The sequence below is a fragment of the Haliaeetus albicilla genome, chromosome 17 (assembly GCF_947461875.1).
Source record: "Haliaeetus albicilla chromosome 17, bHalAlb1.1, whole genome shotgun sequence".
NCBI classification, from domain to species: Eukaryota; Metazoa; Chordata; class Aves; order Accipitriformes; family Accipitridae; genus Haliaeetus; species Haliaeetus albicilla.
The window spans coordinates 11407589-11420112 of record NC_091499.1 but is presented as its reverse complement, the minus strand read 5'-3'; the positions used below and the strand labels follow the sequence as shown (position 1 = coordinate 11420112).

The window sequence follows — 12524 nt, the reverse complement described above, 5'->3', positions numbered from 1 at the left end:
GAAAAACCCAGAAAATGAATGGGCAGTCTCTGCTTACACCCATGAACTGTTTTAAAACAAGTAAATTATTTAAAATACCAGGAAATAACTTCATTAAGCCTCATGCTTTGTCATATATAGTAGTAGAAATTATCCTTCTTTAGGCTTGCCTTTAATCTTCAACATTTTGCATTCAATATGCTCCTTCTGATCTTGTCAGTAGTACCTGATTTCTCTCTTGCATCCTTACATAAGAAGTGAACTTGTCATAGTCCTAGGCTACACATCTCTCTATTCAGGTTTTTATTCAGGTCTCAATTTAATGTTGTCATTCCAACCTTCATATTTTAGTCTGTTTAGTTAAAAACAATATTCAGCAGTTGGCTATTAAACAGGCATTTCAGGAATGTGGTGGGATGTTCATTACAGTAAACTTTTATCCACTGCCAGGAAATCCGATTTACCTATTCTTTTAATTATCAGACTGGCATATGGGCAGATTAAGAATAGGAAGATAGCCAGAAATAACTGTGTCTAATATGAAAACATGCGCATTTCCTGCCATATAGGTGACTTGAACCCGTGCTCTCAGTTAAGTGAAATGAGACATTACAAATATTTCTGTAGTTCATCTGCATTACATTTTTGTATTAGCTGTCTTTATCAGCTGAACTTCTCCCACTGATACTTCAAACGTTTTAAATTCTGATGAGAACTTAACTGATAAGCTTCTTCCTCAGCAGAAAGGTTACTTAATTGCCATTTTAAGCTTGTCTATTCAGCACAGTCAAATTGGCATCCCAAAGGATGCCTCCATCTGATCTACACTTCCTGTGAAAGAACAAGGCAAGGTCTACCCAATTCACACAGATCCTAATAACCAACTGTGTTCTTATACCACAGTCAAGGTCCTGCCACCATGTCCACGTGTGAGGAAGGAGAGGAGCCGAGCTTATACTTTCTCCTGAACATATTAGCAACCTTGAGCAGAACTCGGAGCTTCTGCCATCACACCGATGTGGTTCATGAAGTCTGGCTGGGTATCCAAGAGCAGGGTTCAATTGCCATGCCTGTTTCAACTAGAACATTATACAAATTCCGGGTCTGTAGAATTGGATATTTAAGTTTTATCATCTTCACTATCATGGATTCGTAATCAGATGTTACTTTTTATCCCAGCTATTCTCTTCATAAGAGCTACTCACCAATGATTAAAGTAAAAATGAAGTTCAGATTATGTCTTTTGTGATTCTGAACATTTAATCTCTTCTTGTCCTCATCCTTGTGTTCATTCTGTTACAAAACAGTGTATTATCACAAGCTCCTGAGACAAGTAGGAATCACAAGACAAGACTGAGGAACTCCTTACTCATAATTTGATTTAATGCCTGATCACTGAATGTACTTTACTGATTCATCAAAACAATATTCAGTGTATTAGACACGTAAATATCAGACAGGATTTATCTATTCACCAGAATAAATTCTCTCCATCATTTTGAATAACAGAGGACAGAATGAGTTCTACCAAATTCTGTTCTTTATGATATACAGGAAACTGAGAAAGGAACACCATTTTTGCTATCAGCTCAAATTAAAACTCGTAAGATAACTGCTATATTCAACCCAAAAGACAACAAAGAATTACAAAACAAAGACTGGTCTTTATCGTAAAGAAATCCTAAAGAATTTTACTCCATGGAGTTGAGTTTCTCAAAGCAACAAATGCATCTGTCCAGCAGTTAGGAGAGAATGAACACTAGGAGTCAGTATCTGAAGCCAGATGGAGTGCTGGCAGAAGTTGTCCATGTTACAGGAGTCCCTATAAGGACAAAGAATTGTGTGACTAGGTCAGAATAATTAACAAAATAATCAAGTGAGAACTACATTAGCTAGCACAGGATTTTCCTGATTCTCTGATGAAAGATTAGTTTACTTTAGCTTCATACAGGGAATGAGGAAGCCAGAAATATTATATACCAGAAGACTACGTAACAGTTTCAGAAGAGAAGATGGAGAAGAAATTTCATCAAACTATTCTTACCAAAAACTACAGGCACACGTTTTTGCAAGTTTAGTCCAATCTCCTATTGGATCAGACCTCTTTTCGGAAAATAATTTTATAAAGCTCCATTGCCTTTTTGATGTTACATACACCTTCTTGCTGGATGTCTTTGTTCTGCCAAGTACTACGTGTTATTAGATTAACTCTTCCCAAATGAATGCAGTGCAGTTCACCCTTAGAGATGAAAGATCCCAGAAATAATACCATAGAGTTGTCTTTAATGCATATTTGGAAAGACAAATAGAAAAAAAAAAAATATTCCACACCTCAAAAAACCACCTGCAGGATTCTTAAACACAAGACATTAAGTTCTTAACATATGCAAAAGCATAGACCTAATAAAATGGGGAACACTGTTGCAAAAAATAGTTTCAAGTCATATTGCTTACCTGTTATTTAAATTTAAATTTGCAAGTTGTTGTACATCATCGTTTTAGAGAAGCTGATGGCATAAGAATGTCATGTTAGTTTCCCTCATGAAAACTAAATAATTATACACACTGTACTGTAACTACTCAAGGATTTATATGGAGGCCTTTAAAAACAATGCTAAGAAAAAAATATTGATAGATATAAATCAATGCCTGGAGCACTACTTCTTGAAGTTATGCTCCATACATACATGAATTTGAACTAGTTTCTTTGGTTTGTGTGTCAGTTTAGGTAATACATCACAACAAAGAAACAATATGTTGATGTCTCCTAACGTTTCAGTTTGATGCTTAATTTAGGGAAGTCTTATGTAGAAACCACCTACAATATACAGTATGTCTGCATAAAGCCTAGAGTAAAACAATATTATGACATTTAAATGGCAGAGTAAACGGAAAAGGCCAGATAAAATTCCCTGATTCTTAGTCACAATGGAAGCAAAGATTCCCCAGAAGAGCACCTTTTTTTTTTTTTGCTGCCTTCCCTCAAGATCTGCGGTTTATGAGGTATTCATTCTCTAACAAAATAATAAATTAAAAAAAATTGACAGAGAGATAGAAAATGGGCTGAACATTCAAACAGATATGTAACTTCCTTATCAAGAAACTGAGACACACAATGTGGATATTTTGATAAAATGAGATGCCTTACTGAACATTAATAAATATATATATTCCTTGTACAGTCCTGCACAATAAGGAAGATGTTTTCCATAGTCAGTATTTCATGGTTTTTTTAAACAGTTAATCTTCAATTATCATAGTTTTAGAAAGCAACTTAGATATTATATACATTATTCAAAACTGGGGAATCAGGTTTGGATTTGTGGGAAAAGGTAAAAGCAGGAGTGTATGTGCCAGTACAGAAAGTACCCAATATGTTTAGTTACGCTAGCACAGATGTGCAGCTATTGTTTATAGCCAACTACTATGGTAAATTGAAATCTACAGTAAGGTATTCAGACTTTTTTTTTTTAAAATGGCTGAAGGACTGTGTAAAACAGAATGCCTCTCAGTCTTTGAATGGGCAATAAGAACCAAGGATATTACAGAGGAAAACTAACTGTAACTACACTTCACACCCTGTAAGTGTTAACTTTTGGCTACAAGTATTTATTAGAGAAATGGTAGTTTGCTGATAGGAGGGGTTTTCTTAACTTCAGTAAAAGCATCAAGTAACTTTAACCCAGGAAAAATTGTGCATGAGGGTAACTATGAAACCAAGTATCTATTCGCTGAACAGAAAGCTTTTATTCTTACCCACAGTAACTAAAATCAAGCATTCTGCTTAATATCATATGCAGCACCTTACAGAGGTGAGCTTTTGTCAAGATTCTGAAGTTTTATTGATTTTAATCCCTCCATCTACATTTTGTCATCTTCTTAACTACCTTAATTTGTTACGCTTTGGAGAACTATCACTCTTCTCTGGACTATTTGTAATCAGAAGGATAAATAGTGTGTTTTACAGGAAAAGTACTTAAATCCTAAGTCTTACATGGGTTGTGACCTTCTTACCAAATTCTTAAAAGATTGTTACCTTCCCTGCAAGGAAGCACTTCAAAACCACATAGATTCTGAGGATATAGTAACAAAGCAAAAAGGAAAGGGAAAAAAAAACCAAGCAAAAAATTAAAATCAAGGACTGCAAAAACTCTGGTCACAAAAATAAAAACAGGAGAAAGACTGAAAATAGCCTTGAAAATCTAAGAGGTGCTTCCAACAGAAAAGGAATATGCTACTTTCCATGTCTACATGGGATAGGATAAATCATAGTAGTCTTAAATTGCAACAAGAGATTAGAGTTCAAGTTAAAACTGCAAGAGAGGGAAAAAAAGTTTGAAGGCAAAGATAACTGAGCTACAAGGTATTATCCAGGGAGTTTTTTGGAATATTTCTTACTGGAAACTTTGAGAACAGGCTTACCAATAATTAATCCTGCTTTGGAATCATGGTCTAGCTGACTAACTTTGAAACAGCAAAAATTTTATTAATGAAAACTTGTAGTACAGAGCTCAGAAGTTCTACTGAAGACCAGCTCCAGTCTGGCATGATACTGAGGCTTGATGCCATTACTGAGGACAAGGACTAAAAAATTAGGCACTGGTTAGACTTACTCTAAACAGTGAGGTTGTTTTTTTTCTAAACACATACACATTAATACATCTAGATATGGAGACATACCATTTTATTTGAAAGCAAGACAATTTCCCTGACTCCCCAAAGTTTAACTTAAAAAATCAGGGGGTGACATTTCCACATCCATCTCCCCCCCCCCCCCCCAGTCAGTAAGATGATAATGACTGTTTTAAGTGGCAGGTGTTATAGCGATGAAGGAGCACAAAAATGCCTGAGGCAGCTCAAAGTTTGCATGAGATGACACAGTGATGACAATTGTTATTCTCCATGCACTTGGGAATCTGTGTGGCATACTATAGTTTAGTGGATTCCTTGTGATTTCTGGCAGCTGTACATCTCTCCCTGAATAGCAGATCATCTGGAGGTCACAGGTACAAAAGCAAAATGGAAAAGTATTCGAGATTATGATGGAAATCTTACGCTCTTGGTAACGTATGTAGAAAAAAACTAGCAACTGTGAGACCAGGAAGAAACAGTGTGGCAGAGGCAAATGTGCAAAGACATCAAAACAGAAGCTTTTAAGGGTTAGCTCAGTGTAGAAATCACTCACTGGACACAAAAGAAAACACTTTTTACTTAAAGAAGAAGAAGTTGTAGAATTTGTGCATACTCAAAAGAAGAGACAGAGACCTAGTTACACAGGAAATCATTAAACTGAAAGATCGAAAAATAGCAACCTTACCAACATTCACATTCCAGCAGTTAGTGATCTTTACATAAATATAGTCACAATTAGCTGTTGAGCCAAACAAAATCAAGGGTGGACGTCTACCTACACAGTCAATGAAGAGTTCAATAAATGTTGCCTGGAGTTAAGAGACCAGGTGTGCTATTAAGAAAAAGAAGAAATGTCTTCTAGCTGATGGTATTTTTCACTGTCAGTGAATACTATTCTTACGGTCACATCAGGAGGAAGTACATCACAACTGCAGGTGCTTGATGAAATAGCAAACAAGCCCTTCAAAGACTGTGGAGGTCTTTATATACAGAATTACTCTTGGCAAGGGATCATACCCTAACTCCTACAGGAAAAAATAAAGACGCCGACTGAAACACTTCTTTGTCATTGGATTAAGACAGCCTAGGTTTGGATAAATCCAGAAGTTGCAGCTAAAAGGTTTAAGAAAGGCTTTATTTAAAAATTCTATGGACAGAAATGAAGATTATTTCTGTCATCTCAAGTCTGAAGAGGAAGCTGAGAATACAGAGACTAAAGGGGAGGAAGATGACGGCAGTGGAGAGGGTGACAGCACCAGAAAGTTGTGAAGTCTGTGAGGTGTAAAAACTGAAAGCCAACTGTAGTAAGGTATACAAGAAAATAAGACTAACCTCCAATAGAAACAAATCATTAGTGAAAGCTTTATAACTTTATTATGTATAAAAAAAAGCTTTTTATGTAGAGCTATGCATGTTTGATTTTAGGAGGGACATCTTATATTCAGATTAGTACAGTATATATTCCCCAGCATTACCAAGATCTACTCTAGCATGTCAGCACACAGAACAACAACAAAAAAAGGGTAGGAACTTAAGGTCCTAATACTTCACTAGAACCTCAACACACATAAAAATCAGTTTAAAACAGTAGGAACAAACTATGCAGTCATATCAGTTAAAAACAAGCTTTTTAAAAAGAAACCCCAAAACTTCTTTGTAAGTAGGTAAAAACCTTTGTGCCCCTCAATTTTTCTGTCAGCATTACGCTTTTGCCACTAGTGTTAAGAAGATCCTAGGTTACTACTGAGTAAACTGTCTACACTAGACAGATGTTAATGTGTCTACTAATGGCTAAGCACACTTGTTAACATATTTGAACACAGGATTTTTCTCATAACAGGCAGACATGACAAGACAACCAACAGATGAGACAAAAAGTACAGGCAAAGTTATTGAGGAAGGACCGCACAACAGTCCAAATATTTTCTTACGTCTTTGATATAGGTCACTATATGTTGACAACTAGTACCTTAGTACAACAAACCTAACCACCTTACAGTTTTGGAGAATTTGTACCACAAACTACAGCAACAGAGAATGGGGGGAAAAAAACCCAACTCCAAAACCCACAAACCAAACCCAGAAGCAGATTCAGAAAGGAGATGGAAAGTCAAAAATAACAATGGAGGGAAGACTAGTAAGCTTGAAGATGAAACATGTCAACTATAGAAAAATAGTCAGGATAAGCAGAAGTACCACAAAGATTTCACAGCTAACTAGCAACAAAAGAAAATTTGTTACCAACCTGCAGTCTGATATTTAAGAAATTCAAGGTTACACTGGGTAATGACCAACTGGAAAGGAACACAGCCCGTAGTGAAGAGCTCTGATATATCCATCAGCATCATGTTCACCTAGCTCTCAGGGGAAAAACCCAAACATTTTGACCTTCTCTAACTGAATACAATCAACAGATCACCTTTAAGAACAAAGTTTGAAAAGAATCTAATCAGCCACCACATGGTGACAAGAACAGCAATCTTTCTTTGGACTATTCTGAATTCTTGCAAAATTCACACTTTCAATTTTTAGTCACTACAGCTGAAGATACTTGTTTTGTCTGCCCCAGTCTGCACACATATTGTTTGTGACAACATAACTGTTTGTCACAGATTTGCTAATTACCAAATTGCAACAGAAGAGTATGAATCACAACTAAAAAGTCATTTTACATATATCCGTACGGATGTGAATTTCACTTGATAACAATTAAAAATAATGCTATTGCATGCTGACAACAGAGAACACAACTACATTCACACAGATATGGTACAGGATTAAGGTCCAGTCTATAATCCCCTTAAAATTTAAGAATAATTGAATCATTTCAGAGTGCCATCAGCAGCAAAACACAAAAATATTTACAGCTAATGAAATGCTGTACATAAAATACATCAAAGTAAACTTTATTCTTACAAGAGAAGAAAACAGTTCTATAATATTTTCTGTCAAGGTACAAGGGGTCTTGTTTTCCTGTGTTTGTAACAGTCGTTCTATGCTGTTGGGTTATAAACATTGAAACAGTTCAAACTGAGATTTTTCAAAACCAGATAAGGCATTTGGCTGTACAACTCCTGCTTCATTTAATGAGAGTAGAGTACTTAAATCCCTTATTCGCCTTTGAACCTAAGGATGTTTCAACGCTCTACTGCACATTCTTTAGCTTCCTTCTGTATGAAAATATGCTTATTTCTTGAACATTATGCTACCTACTTTATAAAAAAAAAAAATTTAAAAAGTCAATTTATGGCAACAAGCTATGTAGTTGCTGGGGTCCAGAGTCACTACCTGGTAAAATAAAATAAGGACACAAGACTTTCCAAGTTCTGTGTGGTTATTTCATGCCTAGAAACTAGGCATGAAAAAAAAAGCAGGTGAAATCATACCGAGATAAACACTAAAATATTTCTTCAGCACTGCACTTCCAGACTTAAGATACAAATAAGACTCTAAGTTTTGTATATATGACCAGTCAAATTATTCTTTCATGCACATATATTCAAAGACTTTATTCTAGAAATCATGGCAGATGCCTTTAAACTGTTATTTAAAAGAGATTTCTGAGATGGCTTTTACTATTACATGAATTTTCTATAACCTCTGTCATGCAGTGCAAGCTAAGTAGCTAAGCCTACTATCTGAATTGTGAATACTATTTTGTGTTAGCCCCAATAAAGGATTAAAACTGTAAAAGAGGCTGAATAAGTATTTTGGCACCATGAGCACAGGTGAACAGATTTAAAAATCTCTGTTGAACCAGTATAAAAAATGTCTGCCCAACACCACCACTATTTAATACATTAAGCATCTGTTTAGACCTTGGTTTGAAATTTGAAAAGCAGGATCTTTCAATATTGAATGGCATGTCTCAACTCTCAGCGTTACACATTAGTCTTCAGCCTGCAAAAAGAGATGCAGCCTTCCTATAAATCTTGGTGTGGACAAGACAGTAACTCATTTCAAAACAGCATGGATTTTTATCTAAGTCAGTTTCTACACAACTGTTTTGTTCAGTGAGACTTGTTTTTAAAAGGTGTATGTTTAAAAGAATTAGTAAGCTTGGGCCTTACAATGGACTTCTGCAACAGCCATTAAAATAGTAAGAATATTAATTTTTGTTAAACTTTAGATCAATGAAGCCACTCACTAAGCACACGCCAACCATAATTTCAGTGATAAATCAGCTTTAGACACCAGTAATCTACTCTGTACATGTCAAGGATGGTGCCTTCATTCCCACCTACCCAACTACTTCGGTTCAATGAACAGCTCATTCACAAGTTAGAAGTCGAGCTGGAGCCAGGAAAGCTGGATTTCCACCCCCCAGCGTATGAATTTAAGAAAGCAGGCACAAAGATTAGACTAAGAACACAGTGATCTGAACCAACATAAACCAGTCTCGTTTCTGTGCATCTACACGGACTTTCTACTCAAATACCATAAGATAAAATGTGACCAGAGAAAAAGAACCTGAAATACACCTCCTGTACATATACGAAATAAAATACGAGAAAAGAGTATGCTTAAAATATTTAGTCGTGCATCTCCCTGGTTAGCAAAAAGTAGAGCCCAGTTTAATCCAGAAGTGACAGACATGTAAATTAGCATGCTACAATGGCTACCACCAAGAATTAGCTCTTTAAGAAAACAGACAGAAAATCACAAATAAAAGACAATTCAAACCGACCATGTGAATTCACTCTTTTCGGTTCCACCTTTTAACAATTTGCCTGCATTCCATGAATGGGTGACAGTAATGTGTAAACAAGCATCATCAGTTTTATCAGACAGACTATTAAACACATAGTAAAGCCGCAGAAGTAGGAGTTTCTATGAATTTCTGTGGCCTAAAATATTTAAGAACTTGTTTTATACGTTGTCTCATACCAGATGCAAGCTGAGAAAGGACATCCAAGAGAAATCAGGGCAACGTATGGACACATAGGTGACTAAAATGGAGCAGTTCAACTGTAGAGCTAGCACCACGAAGTTTGTTTGGAAAGGCACACTCGGCAGGGTCACCAGTTCAGAGGAGACACCTGCAAACCACTCTGCTTCAGGACCAGCCCAAGCCCTCGGGAAGCAGGCCTTTTCCCCGACGGCAGCCACAGCCAGAATAATCACACACAATGGTGCGTCGAACAGGGCCAGCTCAGGAGCCCTCTCCCGAGGTGGGATTGCGCTCCCTTGACAGGGCGAGAGAGCAGCATCGCAGACCCACAGACCTGCCACCATCACTTCGTTTAGTCCACCACCGCTCCACCGCCTTCTCTTTCCCCAGGATGGCAAGAACTCCGCTATCCCTCCAGGGGACGAGATAGGGAAGGGAGAGGGGCAGGGGCGGGGGGGACCGGGGCGCGGAGCGGGGACCCGGGACGGACTTTCAGCTCCTCCCCGGCCCCTCGGCGGAGAAGCGGAGCCCCCATCTGCCGGACCGCCGCCTCCCTCCCTTGGCCCCGCGCTTCGCCTCCAGGGGAGGAGGGGTGCCGGAGGGAAGGGGACGGGGGGGGACGGACGAACGGGGGCCCTCGGTCCGCCACCGCCAGGAACAAAGGGCCCTTCGATAAGCCGAGCCGCAGAGCACAACAAAGGGGCCTAGAGACCGCGAGAACCGGGGCGGCCGCCGGGGAGGGGGGGGAGGAGAGGCGGGGGGAAGGGGATTACAGGCCCGGCCGGAGCGGCTCCCGGCGCAGGGAAGGGGGGGGGGGGGGGGGGGGCGGGCCGCCTCATCTCAGCCCACAATGAGCGGCGGCAGCGGCGGCGTCAATCGCCCCGCGGCGCCCGGCCCGGCCCGGAGCACTAACTCCCGGCGTCGTCGTCATCGTCCCCCCCCCCAGCCCGGGCCAACCGCCCCACCGGGCCGTTGGCTCCGGCTCCCCCCGGCGACCCGGTGGGGGCGGCGCTGCTGCCGCCCGCCCCCCCGCGCTCCCTCTCACCCGAGCACACACGCAGACACACTCGCGCACACACACACTCACTCACTCCTCACACAGCCCGCGGGGGAGGGGAGAGCGCGGGCGGGGGCAGGGAAGGGAAGGGAAGAGGCGGCCTGACCTGGCAGAGCTGCTTGCAGTACTCGGTAGCCGCTTGCACCGCCGGCTCGGGGCTCTCCCGCAGCCCCATCTCTAGCTCCACCAGCCGCTCCCGCAAGCGCCGCAGCTCCAGGAGGTCGCCACCTAGGCTACCGCTCTCCTGCTCGGCCTCCTCGTCCGCCATCTTCGCACCCCGCTCCGTCGCGTACGCAGCCCCCCCCCCCACCCCCCCTCCCTTCTCTGCCTCGGCCTCCCGGCCCCCCCGCTCCGTTTCCAGGTCACGTGATTACACAATGCCACGTTCCGGGGAGGGGTCACGTGCCGGAGAAAGACGGGGGGGGAGGGGGGAGCGCTCGCTCTCTCGCTCTCGCTCTCTCTCTCGCTCTCTCTCTCTCTCTTGCTCGCTCGCTCGCTCTCGCTCTCTCCCCCCGTCCCCCGCGGCGCAGGACCCGGCCGGGGAGGGGCGAGAGCGGGAAGGGGGCGCGCCTCCGCGCGTCACGTGACGCGACGCCACGCGCCCGCCGGCCGCGCAGGCCACGTGACGGCCCTCTCCGCCCTCCCGCCGACGGGTTTTTGGCGGCAAAAGGCAGCAAATGGCGGTGGCCTGGGCGTGAGGGGGAGGCCCTGCTTCCCGGGGCCGCCACGGGAGAAGGGCCTCGCCGGGGCGGCCCTCGAGCCCTTAAGGCGGACACAGTCTATGCGCGGCCTGGTTGTGCCGGGGTTGCGTCCCTCTGGCTGGCCGTCCTTGTGTGGAGCGAGGCTGCGGCTCTCCCCAGGGGCCTGAATCGGTTATTTCCCCTACCCCCTCCTGTCTGAGAGCGCCGGGGGGCACCAGCCGCTGCTGGGTCAGTCATGGTCCACACCACTGGAATTTTGTTGCACATTGTTCCCTCTTCTTTCTTCCTTTGCAGGAAGTAATGGGGTGCGTTAGCCTCAAGGGCGCCACTGAGTTGTCTTCTTCATACCTGGGTCATCCTACTTTTAATATAATTGGAGGTGAGAAGTACGGCTTTGCTCTTCCAATGAAGGAATTGAGATCTGGAGGTTCTGGAGAGCTTTGTTGCCTATGTGGTCCTGGTGCTGGGCCGAGCTCCCTCTCGCACACTGGTGATGTCCTCAGAACAGTAGAAAGCTCCAGTGATGGGCATTGACCTCCCCAGCATCTGTCTGAGAAGCTGAAGAGACTCTTTCACCTGTTGCAAGTATTGGAAATACTGGAGATTGACCTGAGGCCTGAGACATTGAATCTGACAAGGGGGAAAACATGGACCTGATGGGTACTGAATTGGCATGGATACATGTTTTGCAGTCTTCTAGGCTGTATAGGTTGGCACACGTTGACAGCTTCACACCCTTTGTGTTGCCAGTGTTCATCAAGGAAGCAAGGAGGAAATGTGTTACTGCAGGAAGAGCGCTGTCTGTTGGGACTGGATCGTTTCTCTTAGCCAGCAGTGAGAGAAGATGCACCGTGTTAAGCTGGGCATTTCACATCATCTGGAAAATGAGGAACACTGTGGTATTTTGCACTAACTTAAATAGGGTGTAACACTTTTTTGGCTGGAAGAGACTGTAGCTGCAGACTCCTCAGTATGTCAGTCAGTCTTGCTCAGACCCAGGTTTAATACAATATCCTACACCCACTAACTTATCTTGTATGACCATTGGACTGATTTGATGATTATGTTCTTTTTTTTTTTTTTTTTTTTGTCACAATGGAGAAGTGGCGCTACCTACTTCTTGCATACAGTTGAAACCTGAGGTGTATGGTGGAATGAATGCTAAATCAGAGCTGGAAAGACAAGAGGTTCCTCTGAGATTGCAGAAACCTTAGTCTGCAAGTGTAGACGTTCACAGTGATGGTACTGAATACACAACATTTTG

General features: G+C 42.1%; 2 protein-coding genes across 2 annotated transcripts in view; both read right to left on the bottom strand.

Annotated features, from left to right (window-relative positions):
• The window catches only part of ZNF292 (zinc finger protein 292), a 56358-nt gene extending 45501 nt beyond the window's left edge, over window positions 1-10857 (bottom strand). Inside the window, exon 1 of the mRNA XM_069804813.1 lies at window positions 10666-10857. Coding sequence (XP_069660914.1) covers window positions 10666-10827 — 162 coding nt within the window. The 5' untranslated portion in view covers window positions 10828-10857. The remainder of the gene's footprint in view (window positions 1-10665) is intronic.
• SMIM8 (small integral membrane protein 8) overlaps window positions 1-12524 on the bottom strand; it is a 388642-nt gene that overhangs the window by 69347 nt on the left and 306771 nt on the right. The window lies entirely within an intron of this gene.